Source organism: Camelina sativa, chromosome 5 (assembly GCF_030686135.1).
Source record: "Camelina sativa cultivar CO46 ecotype springtype chromosome 5, ASM3068613v1".
Lineage (NCBI taxonomy): Eukaryota > Viridiplantae > Streptophyta > Magnoliopsida > Brassicales > Brassicaceae > Camelina > Camelina sativa.
Genome location: NC_141884.1, coordinates 1,875,509 through 1,892,131, shown reverse-complemented (window position 1 = coordinate 1,892,131; position 16,623 = coordinate 1,875,509). Strand labels below are relative to the sequence as shown.

At 33.9% G+C, this 16,623-nt stretch overlaps 5 protein-coding genes across 6 annotated transcripts; all 5 read left to right on the top strand.

The window, feature by feature from the left end:
* Positions 1–12: 12 nt before the first annotated feature.
* LOC104784914 (hypothetical protein At1g04090-like) lies at positions 13–2,163 on the top strand. Its single transcript, XM_010510018.2, has 2 exons — positions 13–318; positions 420–2,163. Exons 1-2 carry the CDS (start codon positions 225–227, stop codon positions 1,955–1,957), a joined length of 1,632 nt encoding a protein of 543 aa, XP_010508320.1. The 5' UTR covers positions 13–224; the 3' UTR covers positions 1,958–2,163.
* Positions 2,164–2,415: 252 nt separating this feature from the next.
* LOC104784912 (protein neprosin) lies at positions 2,416–5,400 on the top strand. Its single transcript, XM_010510017.3, has 7 exons — positions 2,416–2,812; positions 2,938–3,024; positions 3,102–3,335; positions 3,965–4,126; positions 4,228–4,281; positions 4,488–4,634; positions 4,878–5,400. The coding sequence occupies exons 1-7, from the start codon at positions 2,657–2,659 to the stop codon at positions 5,250–5,252; spliced, it is 1,215 nt and encodes a 404-aa protein (XP_010508319.2). The 5' UTR covers positions 2,416–2,656; the 3' UTR covers positions 5,253–5,400.
* A 539-nt stretch (positions 5,401–5,939) lies between these two features.
* On the top strand, positions 5,940–8,613 carry LOC104784911 (protein neprosin-like). The gene is made up of 7 exons (XM_010510016.2): positions 5,940–6,188; positions 6,287–6,373; positions 6,460–6,663; positions 7,051–7,212; positions 7,314–7,367; positions 7,570–7,728; positions 8,018–8,613. The coding sequence occupies exons 1-7, from the start codon at positions 6,036–6,038 to the stop codon at positions 8,387–8,389; spliced, it is 1,191 nt and encodes a 396-aa protein (XP_010508318.2). The 5' UTR covers positions 5,940–6,035; the 3' UTR covers positions 8,390–8,613.
* A 1,513-nt stretch (positions 8,614–10,126) lies between these two features.
* LOC104784910 (protein neprosin) lies at positions 10,127–13,221 on the top strand. Its single transcript, XM_087451800.1, has 7 exons — positions 10,127–10,688; positions 10,770–10,856; positions 10,932–11,156; positions 11,246–11,407; positions 11,499–11,552; positions 11,731–11,886; positions 12,563–13,221. The coding sequence occupies exons 1-7, from the start codon at positions 10,536–10,538 to the stop codon at positions 12,995–12,997; spliced, it is 1,272 nt and encodes a 423-aa protein (XP_087307926.1). The 5' UTR covers positions 10,127–10,535; the 3' UTR covers positions 12,998–13,221.
* Positions 13,222–14,217: 996 nt separating this feature from the next.
* Positions 14,218–16,349, top strand: LOC147943182 (protein neprosin-like). 2 transcript variants are annotated; one of them, XM_019245638.2, is made up of 7 exons: positions 14,218–14,424; positions 14,523–14,609; positions 14,713–14,946; positions 15,122–15,286; positions 15,439–15,492; positions 15,588–15,734; positions 15,827–16,349. In XM_019245638.2, exons 1-7 carry the CDS (start codon positions 14,269–14,271, stop codon positions 16,208–16,210), a joined length of 1,227 nt encoding a protein of 408 aa, XP_019101183.1. In that variant the 5' UTR covers positions 14,218–14,268; the 3' UTR covers positions 16,211–16,349. The 2 variants fall into 2 exon arrangements, with proteins under 2 accessions (XP_019101183.1, XP_087307925.1); XM_087451799.1 differs by having other exon boundaries at positions 14,229–14,424; positions 14,710–14,946.
* Positions 16,350–16,623: the final 274 nt, after the last annotated feature.

The following is a 16,623-nucleotide window of genomic DNA, read 5'->3' as shown; positions in this document are numbered from 1 at the left end:
CAAAGGCCAAACAACCCTAATAGTGATTTGCGATGACTTTTTCGTTTCACAATAAATACCTAACATGTGCTGAGTAGTTGATAAGACCAAATCATCTGTATGTGGTTGATCTAACTCGACCAACAGTATTGCTTCTGTCCCCATTTCCCTTAACGTCTATCTTTACCACAACACCAATCAAAAAGACATTATATGTTATCGATTTGGACTCGTGAATCTCAAAAATGGGTAACAGCTCATCTGCTCAAAGTACATCACCATCTTTGCCGATTGATTCCACGTTCAATCTCCCTTCTCCATTACCATCTTGGCCTTCAGGTTCATGTTTTGATTTCTACTTGTTGTATTGTCCTGTATGTTCACCTCTGTTTTTAGCTCTGCTTTTGCTCTGTTTATGGAGTTTTGTTTTGATCATACAGGAGAAGGATTTGCGAAAGGCAGAATAGATTTGGGAGGTCTTGAAGTATGCCAAGTAGAAACGTTTAAAAAAGTATGGACTGCATACGAAGGAGGACAAGATAATCTCGGAGCCACTTTCTTTGAGCCGTCTTCAGTACCTCAAGGCTTTTCGATTCTCGGCTTCTACGCTCAACCTAATAACCGCAAGCTTTTCGGATGGACACTTGTAGGAAAAGACCTCTCCGGCGACTCTTTAAGACCTCCGGTGGATTATCTTCTTCTTTGGAGCGGCAAATCTACAAAGGTAGAGAACAACGGGGCCGAAAATGGATACTTTTGGCAGCCTGTACCTCCTGATGGTTACAATGCAGTGGGTCTAATCGTGACAACTTCGGATGAGAAACCTCCTCTAGACAAGATCCGTTGTGTTCGTTCCGACCTGACTGACCAATCCGAGCCTGACGCTCAATTATGGGAAACTAATGGGTTTAGGGTTTCAAGTTCTAAACCTGTTAAAAGAGGAACACAAGCCTCTGGAGTATGTGTTGGCACGTTCTTCGCAAGCTCTACAAATCCGGCTTTACCCTGTCTGAAAAACAACAAGTTCGATTTTTCTTGTATGCCAAGCATGCCCCAGGTCGATGCTCTGTTTCAAGCCTACGCCCCTTGGATCTATTTCCACGAAGATGAGAAGTACCTCCCAGCGTCTGTCAACTGGTTCTTCAGCAACGGTGCCTTGCTTTACAAGAAAGGCGATGAATCAAACCCAGTTCCAGTTGAACCAAACGGTGTAAACCTTCCCCAAGGTGAAGCCAACGACGGTCTCTATTGGTTAGACCTACCTGTTGCTCCCGACGCAAGAAAACGAGTCCAAGGTGGTGATTTACAGAGCATGGAAGTATATCTTCATATAAAACCCGTTTTCGGTGGAACCTTCACAGACGTAGCCGTGTGGATGTTTTATCCGTTCAACGGCCCATCACGGGCCAAGCTGAAGGCCATTACAATCCCGTTGGGGAGAATCGGCGAACACATTGGAGACTGGGAACATTTCACTCTCCGGATAAGTAACTTCAGCGGCAAGCTACATAGGATGTATCTGTCACAGCACAGCGGAGGAAAGTGGATCGATGCTCCGGAGATCGAGTATCAAGGCAGAGGAAATAAACCGGTGGCTTATGCTTCTTTGAACGGACATGCAATGTACTCAAAACCGGGACTTGTGTTGCAAGGCAAAGACAATGTGGGGATTAGGAACGATACCGGAAAGAGTGAAAAGGTGATTGATACGGCGGTTAGATTCAGCGTTGTTGCAGCGGAGTATATGAGAGGAGGAGAAGTGGAGGAGCCGGCTTGGTTGAATTATATGAGACATTGGGGACCAAAAATTAATTATGGTCATGAAGATGAGATTAGAGGAGTGGAGAAGATTATGGTTGGGGAGAGTCTTAAGAACGTGTTTAGGAGTGCGATTAAAGGATTGCCTAATGAGGTCTTTGGAGAGGAAGGACCTACTGGTCCAAAGCTGAAACGTAATTGGTTAGGCGATGAAGTTTAAATCTCCTCGTTTATTTGCTTGGTTTTGTGAATCTATCCTTATTTTTCTGTAATATGAGAACACCTTTTATTTCGTTTTGTGATGTTTCGTACCTTTAGGTTTCCTTTATTTCTCTTCTTGCCCAAAAATATGATTTGGTCAAGAATGTATTTTCTTTTGTATTGTCAATATTTTTCAGAATACCAATTGTTTTGTTAGAAGAAAAATGTATTCTATCTCAAATTAAAACGTTGTATTTTCACATAATATTTTACGTCATAACTCATACGTACGAAAACTGAGTTATTTCTCTTGAGATAGGCAAACGTAATCAAAGGGTACGTAGTTAATTAGATTCCCAAATTTGAATAAGTCAGAGTGCATATTATAGGAATTACACGGTCTTTTCAATTGTCGTGATCGGAAATTATGTCCTTTTAAATCAATAACGCGTTTCTTCACAAGATCGGAAATTACTTATGTCCTTTTAAGTCATGAGTCAATTTTATTGATTTTCATGCATGGTGTTATTAATGTAACCAGTAACCACTAAATCTATCACAAAGTAATAAAAGTCTTTTAGCTCTACAATTTCATAATTTTTAGAATATTTGATAAAGTCAATGAGTCAACTCTTAATATGCACCTATAAATTTCAAAGAGTACTTGAATAAAAATTATAGAAATACAAAGAGTGCTACCTAAAAGTATTGTGTTAACATGATGGGAATGACCGGTTTAGCGGTAGCTCTGATGGTAATAACATCACTGACAATCGCTACTTGCGCTGATGGAAAAGAGTTCTTTCATCATCCGGAAATTAAAGTACGAAGATTCTTGAAGCAGCTTAACAAACCAGCTCTTAAATCCATTAAGGTATCTTATACAAATGACAAATCCCATATCCTGATATGCAAATACTCCATGCTTTGAATATTCCAGCAAGAAAAAGAAAAAAAAAACTGATACAGTACTAATTTTTGCTTTAATCTTTCGTACAGAGTGAAGATGGAGATATAATTGATTGTGTTCCAATCACTAGCCAACCAGCTTTTGATCATCCCTCGCTTAAAAATCATACCATTCAGGTTTGCTATCATTTACTATCTATCTGTTTTGTTTACACATGCATGGTCGTGTTAAAACAGGGAATTTTCTCACGTAGGTAAAACCAAGTTTTATCCCGGAAGGTGAAGGTGACGCGACGTACACCAAGAAGAAGAAAAAGCCTACTCAAGTATGGCACAAAGATGGAGAGTACTGCCCAGAAAACACTGTCCCCATAAGAAGAACAAAAAAAGAAGATATCTTACGAGCAAAATCTCTTGAAAGTTTTGGGAAAAAGAGTCATCAATACATTCCTGAAGATGTATCCTCTAATCCAAATTTTCACCATGAGGTACAACATTTATGTGTTGCCCCTTTTCAAATCCTCCTTTCTAGCTTAGTTACACTTACACTTATACTCAAGGGTACGTATAGCTTAATTTTTTGTAGTACATATATCTGATCCCTTTAAATTGATATATTTTTTCTAAAATGTTTTATACTAATAATTTTTTTCAAAAAAATACATATATTTTTACACTTATTGATTTATACCCGTTTTAAAGCTACCCAGACATTCAATGTTTATATTTATATCTGTAAAAAATTGGATATTTGATTGAATATATGTATTTTTTGAAAAAAAAATTAGTATAAAACATTTTAGATAATTCTTTCGTCACTTAAAACAAATAAATAAATGCAAGATATATATGTACAAGTTATTCATATATTCATAGTAGAGAGTGAATGTTTTCATTTAAATTTAGTAAAATGCTATTTACTTTGTATCTGACGAACATTGATTTATACTTTATAGTAATTTCTTTTACTTCGTCAAATTTTATTTTTGTTATCTGGAATCTTTTATTCAAATCAAATTTAACCGGATAAAAAAAAACTAACTGAAACGGTTAATTATTACATACTGATATTATATGACCAATCGGCCCGATCCTAATCAATCTTTCCCCGGTTTAGTACGCTTACATGGGTGTGAAAAACGGAAAGTTTTACGGGACAAAAGCCTCGATAAATATATGGACACCAGATGTAGCAACTCCCGACGAGTTCAGCTTGTCTCAGACTTGGCTCGTATCTGGAATTGGCAATAGTCGTAACACTATTGAAGCTGGTTGGCAGGTTTGGTCTTCCATCCTTAACATAGTAACGACATCTTGTTCATATATTTGCTGGACATATCATAGATAATTAACACAACTTTTGTTTGCCTTAATTTATAGGTTTATCCAGGAATGTACGGTGATAATAATCCTAGGTTGTTTGTTTACTGGACGGTAAGTTCCCATTTTTCACCTAACATAAAAAATAAAAATAAAAGAATTTGCCGGCTAACTAGGCTAAATTACCAGTTTACCACTACATATATTACCATCATAACCAGATCAATGATACGAATCTAAATTCAAATTATATATGTTTTATTTTGAGATTTAATATTTTTCTTTTTTACTGATGAAAGTTCATGCTTATATTATGATAGAGCGATGGATACCAACATACAGGATGCTACAATATCATCTGTAGTGGTTTTGTTCAGACGAACCAACAATACGCTGTAGGAGGATCCTACAGTACCGTGTCACAATACGACGGATCTCAAATAGATCTCAACCTACTTATATGGAAGGTAATAATAATGCCGTAAATTCATTTTTTCACCTTAACAAGTCACCTTAATTATGGCAGACTCATAATTACGATAAATAATACAAAATTATATACGAGGAAAAGGGAAATTTTCTACCAAAATAAAATAAAATAAAATACACAAGACCAGTTGAAATTATACCAACGGTCTTATCGTGTAGTTTACATCTGTTTGTATTTTTCTCAATTTTATTGACTAAAAATGGAAATTTGCGATCATCAGGACCAAAAAACAGGAAACTGGTGGCTAAAGATAAATGACAACGACGTTATGGGGTACTGGCCTGGCTCGTTATTCAATTCTCTAGGAGATGGAGCTACAAAAGTTGAATGGGGAGGTGAAATCTATGCGCCAACTGGTGAGAGACACACAACCACTGATATGGGAAGTGGGCATTTTGCAGCGGAAGGGTTTAAGAAAGCGAGCTATATAAAAAATATTATGATAGTTGATGGGACAAATGCTCTGAGAGAACCGCAAGGCCTTTACTCTGTTGATACTGGTAATTGTTACACCGTTAAAGCAGGAGATAGTGGAACTCCCTTTAGGCTTCATTTCTTCTATGGTGGTCCTGGTCAGAACGTTAATTGCCCTTGATCTGATCTGTGTGTTCAAAGCTTTTGAGACTTTGCATGCATGTATGTTTCATCCTATCTATATATAATTTATAGTAAAGTGCTCTTGTTCTATGTCTATGTGTATGGCTTCAGTTTATGATCAATAAGAACATTTATGTTTGTTCGAATCCTCTGTTTATAACTTTAATAGAAAATTTCGCAAGAAATCAAAGAACTTTCAATAGTTATCCTCTCTTTATAACTATTTCTAAAACACAACAAGATTTTATGGCTCCCAAATGAAAATGTAAAATAATGTACTGTTCGAACCACCGATCAACGAGAGCTTCCATTATAATTTGGTTTCTTCATTTAAGTTTTTGCTAACACTTGATTGATTACCTAGTACTAAGATATCCAAATTAAATAAGTTTAGCGCACTTATAATTTATGTTTAAAAAGCTGATCGTATCAATTTTCTTCCCCAAATTACACGTTTTGATAAATTGTCATGCTATAGGGACTCGAAAATGATAAGGTTTACGCACTAATTTCTTAATTTATATAAGATATGATGCGTTTCATCACAATATTGGATGATGTTTAAGTCTTGGGTCAATTTTCTCTAATTTCCATTACATGGTGTTATTACTACTGTAACCACTTACAAATTTATGACAAGATGATAAGGTCTTTAAGCACTAGTTTCTTAATTTAAAGAATATATGAGCAATATGCGCCTATAAATTCCAAAGTGTAGTTGATACAAAAATAATATTTAAAGAGTACTATCTAAAAGTTTTGCTTAAGATTATAATCAACCATGGTAGGAACGGCTGGATTCGTAGTATCTCTGATGGTGATAGCGGTGATAATATCTCCTTGTGTCTATGGAAAAGATCTCCCTGATCACCAGAAAAGCCAAGTACAAAAGCTTTTGAAGCGACTCAACAAACCTGCACTTAAATCCATTAAGGTGTTTTATACAATTCGATGCAAATATAACTCGACACTATGCTTTGGGAATTTGCGGACAATAAGACTAATTCTCGGCTTTAATATTTTTTTTAACAGAGTGACGATGGAGATATAATAGATTGTGTTCCAATTAATAGTCAACCAGCTTTGGATCATCCTTTGCTTAAAAACCACACAATCCAGGTTTGCGTTCGATTATATATGGTCTCTCTTTTTCTTTATATATATATATGAATGATCGTGTTGAAATGGGAAGTTTCTGCACGTAGATAAGACCTAGTTTTATCCCAAAAGGTGATCATAATTACACCAAGAAAGATGCAAAGGCTATAACTCAGGTGTGGCACAAGAATGGAGAGTGTCCGGAAAACACTGTTGCTATAAGAAGAACAAAGAAAGAAGAAATCTTACGAGCAAAATCCATTGAGAGTTTCGGGAAAAAGACTCATCAAAGCACCCCTGGAGGCCATGAGGTAGTACTTAATTTGTGGCTTTATGCATTGTCCTCGTGTAAATTAAATAGTTTACCCGTCAAAACTTTACTTAATTATTGTCATAATTAAAATACAAAGAATATCTTTTTTTTTTCTTTCTTTTTTTTTTGAACAAAGAAATACAAAGAATATCTATCGTACGTACTTTGATCAAATACAGAATTGTATCTTTTAAATCAAATTAAATAATAAAATATTTTATTTTATTATCATATGTCAGAATATAATTGAAATAGATAGAAACAAAAATTGTATCGTGTAACATGGCATATCTATATTAGAAATTTTTACTGTTAATTTTGTAAAAACGTTTTAAGTAATCTATGCTTAATTAACACTTTTCCTATTTCCTTTGAGCCGGTTTAGTATGGCATCATGGATTCGGGGGACGGAAGGTTCTACGGGACACAATTTGCAATTAATATGTGGAGACCAGAAGTTGAAGTTCCCTCAGAATTCAGCTTGGCTCAGACTTGGCTGTCGTCTGAATCTGACAATGGTATTAACACCATTGAAGCTGGTTGGCAGGTCTTCTATATGCTTTTGGTCCTCCATCCCTAATTGCATCTTGTTCATCATCATATGCAATTTGACTCAAACTTTGTTTGCCCTAATTTAATTTTATATAGGTTTGTAAAGTGCTGTACGGTGATAATAATCTTCGATTATTTGTTTACTGGACGGTAAGTTCCCATATTCAGTTCTAATGATTTCCTTTTTGGCTTCAGTATTTTAACTAAGCTAAGTATGATTTTCGGATTTTGAATAGAATACTGAATAGACAAGTCTCTTTGTATTTGAAATTCACGAAACGAATCAAAACTCAGAATTATTTTTGTTTGTAAAAATATTAATTTCTAAATTCCTTAGTATCCACAAATTTAGGCGAATGGGTATCAACCAGGGTCAGAGTCGAGTGGGTGTTACAACCACGCCTGCTCAGGTTTTGTTCAGAGGAGCAATCGTATCACTGTAGGAGGATCCTTAGCTCCCATGTCACAATACGACGGAGGTCAATACAGCCTCCCCATGCTTATTTGGAAGGTATACCAACGTAACTGGAGATAACTAAAAAAGACAGTTACATATTATTCTAAACTTTTATGATTCTATATAGTTACACCTAATTTTTAAAACTATTCTTTCATTAAATTATTTCGTTATTACCTACGTACTAATATGTCTTAACTATAAAAAAAAAAAAAAAAAAAAAAACATGAATTTAGTTCCCCCACCACTGCTTAACAACAGGAGATATACTAGAGCTAGGTCACTTGAGTTGCCCCCCAAGTTAGATCTGTTTCTAAACCCAAATTGACTTCTGATTATTCAGAGTGGCGATAATTGGTGGCTAATGATCAGTGACGAGCTTGTCGGGTACTGGCCTGACAAGTTGTTCAATTCTCTAAGAAATGAAGCTACGAAAGTTCAATGGGGTGGTGAGATCGTAAACATGATGACCGGTGGGAGACACACGGACACTGATATGGGAAGTGGACATTTTGCTGATGAAGGGTTTAAGAAAGCGAGTTATTTCAGGAATCTTATGACAGTTGATGGAGCCAATACTCTGAGGGAACCACAAGGACTTAGGCCTTGGGCTTCTCATGGTAACTGTTACAATGTTAAGCCAGGAAATGGTGGAACAAGCTTTGGGAGTCATTTCTACTTTGGTGGTCCTGGTCGAAACGGTAACTGTCCTTGATATAACGAGTGTGTTAAAAAGCCCTCTTAAGATTGTAATATATAAAAATAAAAATAAAAATTGTATGTTTTGAATAAGAAGCGAGAAAGAAAAAGAATAGAAATATTAAAATATGAATATGGAAGTTTTTATCAAACCTTCACCTTATATATAAAGCTTTTGTCTGCCTATAAGGCTTTTGTACATGTTCGTGTTTGAATAAAAATTCTAATGTTCATATTTCATATTATTTGAATGACTAACACCAAATCTCAATAGCTTTACTGCTTACTGCAGATAGACTCTTACACGATACTATTGAATATTTAGTGATCTTAATTTCTCTAAACCTTATTCAAGGTTTTGAACGTTCTTGGAGAAGAAAATTATTCTAAACTTCTAATCTTTTGAATATACTAATGTAACTCCTCACAATGTTTTTCCTTGCCTCATCAGTAATGCATAGGCCATAGATTTCTTCTATATTTCACGATCCTTAAATTAAAATAACATTTTAAACCAAGAAAAATACAGAGAAAATGTGTTATCCAACTATTATTGGACACATAATAAATAATAAATGTCCAATAATTATCGAATTTCTAATATGTGGAATAATACGACTTGCTGGAATTGACTCCGCTTAAGTATGGAATACCAATACGGACAATTTTCTATGGGTCAGTGTCAGTCTTCTTTGTTAGTTTTCCTGAATATATATATGTGTTCACATGCATTTATTCGTAAACAAAAAAACATTTAACGGAAAAGTAGAGAATTGATCGCCCACGTAAGTATTATCTAAAATTAAAATACGAGTCTATTTACAATACAAAAATCAAATATCCGTTTTCATAGCAAAGGTTACAAAAAACTTATGTGAAACATTTACAGTAACACATACTATAATTCTTCCATTTCACAAAAAAATATCGTTCTGACAGATTTTTTTTGAGTTATATGAACACACTATATGAACAGATTATGCAACATTTTACTTATAATTTAATTTCAGAGTTTATGTATTAGCTTCTGATAATAAATAAAACAAAGTTCGGTTTGAAAAGTCTAGAACACCAATTCTAAAAATCGATATTTTTAAATTCTACAATATGCCATAATTATATTGGCCAATAGGAATCGAATTTGGGGTCTGTACTATTACTAAAAAAAATGTAGGGAGAAAATTATTATTTTTAAGTATTGACCTCATAAAGAAAACAGAGTTACCTGGTCATAATAGAGACGACTCGTTCTTGTTTTTCTTTTTTCTTTGTCATAATAGAGACTCGTTCAAACTCTATAAATTTGTCACAATCAGAATCAAATGGATAGTGGAACAATACTATAACACGTAACGCAATATATCAACGAGACATCTTTTTGAGTTAATAATTATAAAAAAAAATGTTAGAAATCTTTTTTTTTTTCTTTCTAGTTACTATTAAATGCTAAACTTTACACAGGGAATTGTTTTTCTAAGATACCATTGCAGAGTATTGTTTTGTTAACATCACAAAGATAGTATATTGTTACTAGAAATCTGTGAGTGTATATGCCAATTTAAACCCTAACTGGAGCATTACATGAGATAGCTCGGCAAATTATCCTCACAACGAATATTCTTGATATTAGAAAGAGAAGTAGCCATATATATTTTGAGGATTAATCAACGACAAGGATCTGTGGAAATAGAAGCCATACATAAATCTTATACGGGTTACGTTCATTATGACGATAGATGCACTTCACATGAAAGGGAATGAATTGACAACATGAAGCTAATAAACCTTGGTATAACAAGAGAAATTTTCTTGCTCTGATGAAGCTAAGCTAAGCCTTGACTGATGAAAGTCATGAGCCAAACTTTCATTTCGATTAGAAGTCAGGAGGGGTTGTGATGATGCTTAATTCATGAGTCAATTTTCATAGATTTTTAAGTCAGGAGGGGTTGTGGTGATGCTTAAGTCATAAGTCAGTCTTCATTCATGATGTAATTTAGTAATTATAACCACGAATAATGTTAATTTATTTCTTAATTTATAGAATATATGAGCAATTAATCTACTCCTATAAATTCCAAGAGTAAGTAGTAGCTGATAGAAAATTTAAAACAAAAACTCGACGGAGTACGTACGTAGTTTAGAGGAATTTTACTTAATTAAACATGATGGGAGTAGGTGCTCTTGCGGTAGCTCTGATGATGATAACGGTAATAACCTCTCCTTGTGTTTACGGAGAAGAGTTCTCCGATCCCCAGGAAATTAAAGTACAAAGACTTTTGAGACGGCTCAACAAACCTGCTCTTAAATCCATTAAGGTATATCTTAACCCCATGCTTTAAATATTCGCAGGCAACAAATTGTTGAGATTATACTTTTTGCTCTAATCTCTCTTACAGAGTGAAGATGGAGATATAATAGACTGTGTTCCTATAACTAGTCAACCAGCTTTGGATCATCCTCTACTTAAAAACCATACTATACAGGTTTGTCTTCATTTACGATATTTTTTTTGTTTATATATGCATGATCATGTTGAGACGAGAATTTTTTGCACGTAGATGAGACCAAGTTCTATCACAGAAGATGAATCTAAGAACACCAAGAAAAAACAAAAGGCTATAATTCAGGTGTGGCACAAGAGTGGAGATTGTCCGGAAAACACTGTTCCTATAAGAAGAACAAAGAAGGAAGATATTTTACGAGCACAATCTTTGAAGAGTTTTAGGAGAAAAACTCATAGACGACGCACTGCTGAATATAAAAGTCCAAATGATGGCCATGAGGTACATCATCTTATTTCAATTGTCCTTGTGTTAAGTACTGTCATGTGGCGTTACTGACATTTTTTCCCATTTTCTGGAGCCGGTTTTAGTATGCAATCATGGAATTAAAGACGGGAAAGTTTTTCGGGACAGAATTTACAGTAAATATCTGGAACCCAAAAGTTCAAGTTTCAAATGAGTTCAGCCTGGCTCAGACTTGGCTTGTATCTGGAGAAGGCCCTAATACTAACACCATTGAAGCTGGTTGGCAGGTCATGTCCTAGTCCTCCATTCTAAATAAACTAGTTTCCTCACATGCAAAAAATCTTAATTGACACCTATCTTTGTTGCCATAATTTGTAGGTTTTTGACAAAATATACCATGATAATAATACTCGATTATTCGTTTTCTGGACGGTAAGTTCCCAAATCCATGAAATTTTAATTTTGTGTGTAAAAAACCCTAACTATATATCAAGCTAATCATTTGAGAAATTTCACGTTGTGGGGGAAAAAAATTATATATTACCACACTATAACCAGATTTTATATTATTCCCTGGCCTGAATTATTAACTAAAATTTTGAAATTGTAGAACAATGGATACCAAGGACCTGTGTGCTACAATCTGGCTTGCCAAGATCCTGGTTTTGTTCAAGTGAGCACTCGTTTTGTTGTAGGTGGAACAATATTTAATCCCGTGTCACAATACGACGGAGAACAACAAGAGCTCTCCATGAATATAAGGAAGGTACAAATCTTAACAACACCACTGTAACAAAAAAAAAAGAATGATTATCCTTCAGATATATAATTTACTCCATTTCATGAAAAATTTGTGAACCATTATAAATTATGTTTATTCAATAAATAAAAATTAAAATATTTATATTTTTACAGGGGAAAAACTAGATTATGTTTATTCAATAAATAAAAATTAAATTATTTTGTATGAAACTAATTAATTTTTGTATTTAATTAAGGATATAAGAAATAAAGTATTAATTAACATAATCAAAAGGAATATATATCTTTAGTTTTTAATTACTAAATCAGTAAATCTCATATATATATGTGTATATATATATATATATATATATCTTATTATATATCTTTGGCTTTTATTTTTTTCGGTCAACAAAATATATCTATTTCGCCAAATAAATTTAACACCAAAATAGTCCAAACTGATTTTTTTAATAAAAAATTAAAAAGGCGAAAACAGTAGTTTCGTACAAAGTAGGAGGTAGCATAAAGCTTGGATTTCACAGATGCTTTTAGAAAAATATCATGTGTTTTTTTTCTTTAATTTATGAATAAAAGCATCACATGAGTTTATTGGTCACCCGGCCTAACTATATATGGGTATATTAGAAGGTAACATGAGTTCATCTGAACCAAAAATTAATGGACTGCCGATTTTATAGTATGACGACAAAAACTGGTGGCTAAAGATCGGTGAAGAGTTCGTCGGGTACTGGTCTGACGATTTGTTCACTTCTCTAAAAGATGGAGCTACGGTAGTTCAATGGGGCGGTGAAATTGTTAATGCGATGACAGATGGGACACACACGACCACCGAGATGGGAAGCGGGCATTTTGCAGAAGAAGGGTTCAAGAAAGCAAGCTATTTCAAGAATCTTATGGTATATGATGAAGCCAATACTCTGAAGGAACCCCTAGGACTTTATCCAAAAACTGGTCATGATGCATGTTACAACATTAAGGCAGGAGATGCTGGGACAGACTGGGGGGTTAATTTCTTCTTTGGGGGTCCTGGTCGTAACGACAACTGTGTGTTCAAAGCTTTCGATCGAGGATTTTACATACATATATGTACGTGTCTGTCTGTATTTGAATAACAACGTGTGATAGTCATGATCTAAGAGAAAAAAAAAAAAAATCCACGTCATAGTCATGATATTATGTGTATCTGTGAAAGCTTTTCAGATTTCACACCTCTAATCCTAAATTAAGCTAATATCTATTAAAAAAAAAATCACGGACCGAAATTCAGAATTATTTTTGTTTGTAAGATATCAATTTCTAAATTTCCATACTATCCACAAATTTAGGCTAACTAAATATCAACCAGGGTCAGGGTCGTCTGGGTGTTTATACAACCACCGAACCACGCCCTACGTAGGATATCCGTAGCTCCCATGTCAAGATATTAATGACATCTTCTTATATCAAGCTTTTTCATTTAACAATATATAAAATAATTATATATAATACTTTAATAGTATATTTAGTTATATAATTATGTTTATTATATAAATAATTTTATAAATTAGACCTTAATTTTAAATGTTTTATCTGTAAACGTTTTTTAACACACCTGTAAATAGTATATATCTGTAGATCAACTCTAAACTACATTTTTGAAATATTTTATGAATTTGATTTATATATATTATCTGTTTTTTTGTTTGTGTGCTCAGATTATTTTACCGCAGTAGATTTAAACATGTTTACTGATATTTTGATTTTGTTTTTGTATATTGATTACTTTATATACTACTCCTCTGTTTCACAAAAAGTGTCATGCTACATTTTCTTTTTTATATAAAAAATGTCACTTTATATTTCCAATATGATTTTTACATCAAATTTCTTACTTTACTCTTAATTCAAAGCTCTTTTTATTAAACTTAAATAATTAACTACTCATTAAATAATGACATATTTATATAATTCTAGTTTTTTTAATTTGTGTGCAGCGTGTCAAAATGACACTATCTGTAAAACAGATGTAGTAAGTGATTAAATTAGGTTTAATGGATCAATGGGTAAAATAGACTCTCTTTTGCCTTTCACAATAATATGTGATCCTTACAATTTATATTTTAAATCTAATGTACATATCTATTGGTTGCCAAAAAAAAGATTACTAACAAAAGCTTTCTTTATTTTTTGTATTTTTTTAAAGCTTTCTTTATATTTTATACAAATTAAAAACAACTGTAAAGTTATTTTTTTCTTTCCTGTTGCTAGATTTTAATGATATTTTCCATATTTTTAAACAAAAAAAACACAAAGGCCCATATATATATATATATATATACACCATGTCCAAATCATCTTCCAACAATTATTTTAAAAGTTTTAAGTATACGTACTAACAGGAATAATGCTTAATCATACGGTGACTTTTCGCCTTCTTTGGGTGACAATAGCACTTGTAGTCGGAACTTTGCCTGGAATGAGCAAACTCTCCGATATCCATGAGAAGAAAATTGAGCAACGGTTGAAACAACTCAACAAACCTGCCGTTAAATCTGTCCATGTATACATATTCATAATAACAGCTACCTCTAGTTTGCTATTTCTCAATATTTTCTTGCCTCTGTGTTTTGCTTTTATTTAGTTTTTTACGTTGGACAGAGTCCAGATGGAGATATAATTGACTGCGTATGGATCTATAACCAACCAGCTTTTGATCATCCTTTACTTAAAAACCACATCATTCAGGTTTTGTAATATTTTTTCTTATTATTTCTTTAATTTCTCTCTTGAATTCATATTAATTTACTTCTACGTTTAACTCTTAACACTTTTTGTTTCTCTCGAGGAGATGAGGCCGAAAAGTCACTCCTTCAGGGACAAGCCCGGAGATAAGAAGACAGACTTTATACTTCAATTGTGGCGCACGAAAGGTGAATGTCCTGAGAACACTATTCCCATCAGAAGAAAAACAAGAGATGATCTGTTAAGATCAGATTCCATTGAAACTTATGGAAGAAAGAGTTTAGCAACCATTTCTCCAACTATTTATCACCTCCACGGTGATCAAACGGAAGTTCATGAGGTATACATAGTCCCGATCGACTCAAAACCTTCTTTTTATAATTAATTTTTTGGACGCTTATGTTTTTCAGAATAACTAGTAAGAGCCACCCTTAAGCAACTAATAGAATATATCTTTTATTTCATGAAATTTTATACCGGTTGATATTTTATTATTTTGTATTACATTATTGTAGCATGCGTGTGTGTACGTCGATTATGGTGAATTCCATGGCAGCAAAAGCCGTATAAGTATATGGAAACCAAATGTTCCAAATACGAGAGAGCTTAGTTTGGCTCAAACATGGGTCGTCAATGGAGATTGGGACACTGGTTTAAACACTCTGGAGTCTGGTTGGCAGGTAAATATTGTCCTTTTGTTTTTCTTGTGTGTGTGTGTTTTTTTTTAATGTCGGATTGGATCCATGAGACATAATGTCCCATTGTAGCAAAATTTCATGACTTTTTCACTCAATACGAATTGATAATAACTGTATACTCATATGTATAATAGATTCTACATGCTTTGTACGGTGACAATAATCCAAGACTTTTCACCTATTGGACGGCAAGTTTCCTTTTTTTTCTTATCTTATAATTGTCATGCATTGACGAACGTTTACTAATATTATTCGACAAAAAAAATACAAAACATATATATAGAGCGATTCATACGGAGAGATCGGCTGCTACAACCTTGACTGCCCAGGCTTTGTTCAAGTGAACAGATATATTTCTCTTGGTGCAGCTTTCAACGCTATCTCGACCTACAATGGTGACCAATATGATTTTCATCTAACTATTGAGAAGGTATAGTTTATCTAGAAGTGCTGAACAAACACAACGTATAACATTTTTGACAAAGAGGATCATCTCTAAATTAATTAAACAACTTGTTTTAGGATCAAGATACCGGACTTTGGTGGCTTAAGCTTGAGACATATCTAGTCGGATACTGGCCGAGCTTAATAGTTCCAAAGCTAGCAGATTCAGCACGGAAGATCGTATGGGGAGGTGAAATTGCGCATTATGTTCAAGGCAGACGGGAACACACGCTACCGCAAATGGGGAGTGGCCATTTCGGAGAAGAAGGTTTTAAGAAGGCGGCTTATTTCAATAGCATAGAGTACATCGATAAATCTAATTATCCGATCACACCCTTTCCTCAAAATCTTGAAGCAATCATTACTCGGCCCGAATGCTATAACCTCAAGGTTGGCTCTAGCCGAAGGTGGGGAACTTACATTTTCTATGGTGGTCCTGGACACAACCCTCAATGCATATGAGAGATTAGGTTAACAAGATCTTTAATTGTACTTAATAGCGTTCTAAAGAATGTGTCGACTATTGAAGACTAACAAATTGGTTTTGCGTTTTAAGTAAAAAAAAAAGTCGTATCAATATTATATGACTGACTTTTAATAAGCACCACGTTTCTTTTGTTGGATAAACGTAACAAAGTCGTTGTCACTTGTCATTAATTCACTTATCAAGTGCTACCTTGCACGATTTGTAACTTGCAGAAAACAGAACAAAGAAGGATATGATAAATTTATGTATATTTAGTATAAAACCTTGCACGACACCTTCCTTTAAATCGATCAGCTTTGACTTCTACGTTTAAGTTTGCGTTTTTATCATTCACAAAAAAAAGAATATGCTTTACACTTATCCTCTCTTTCTTGTTTCTAAGCAATTA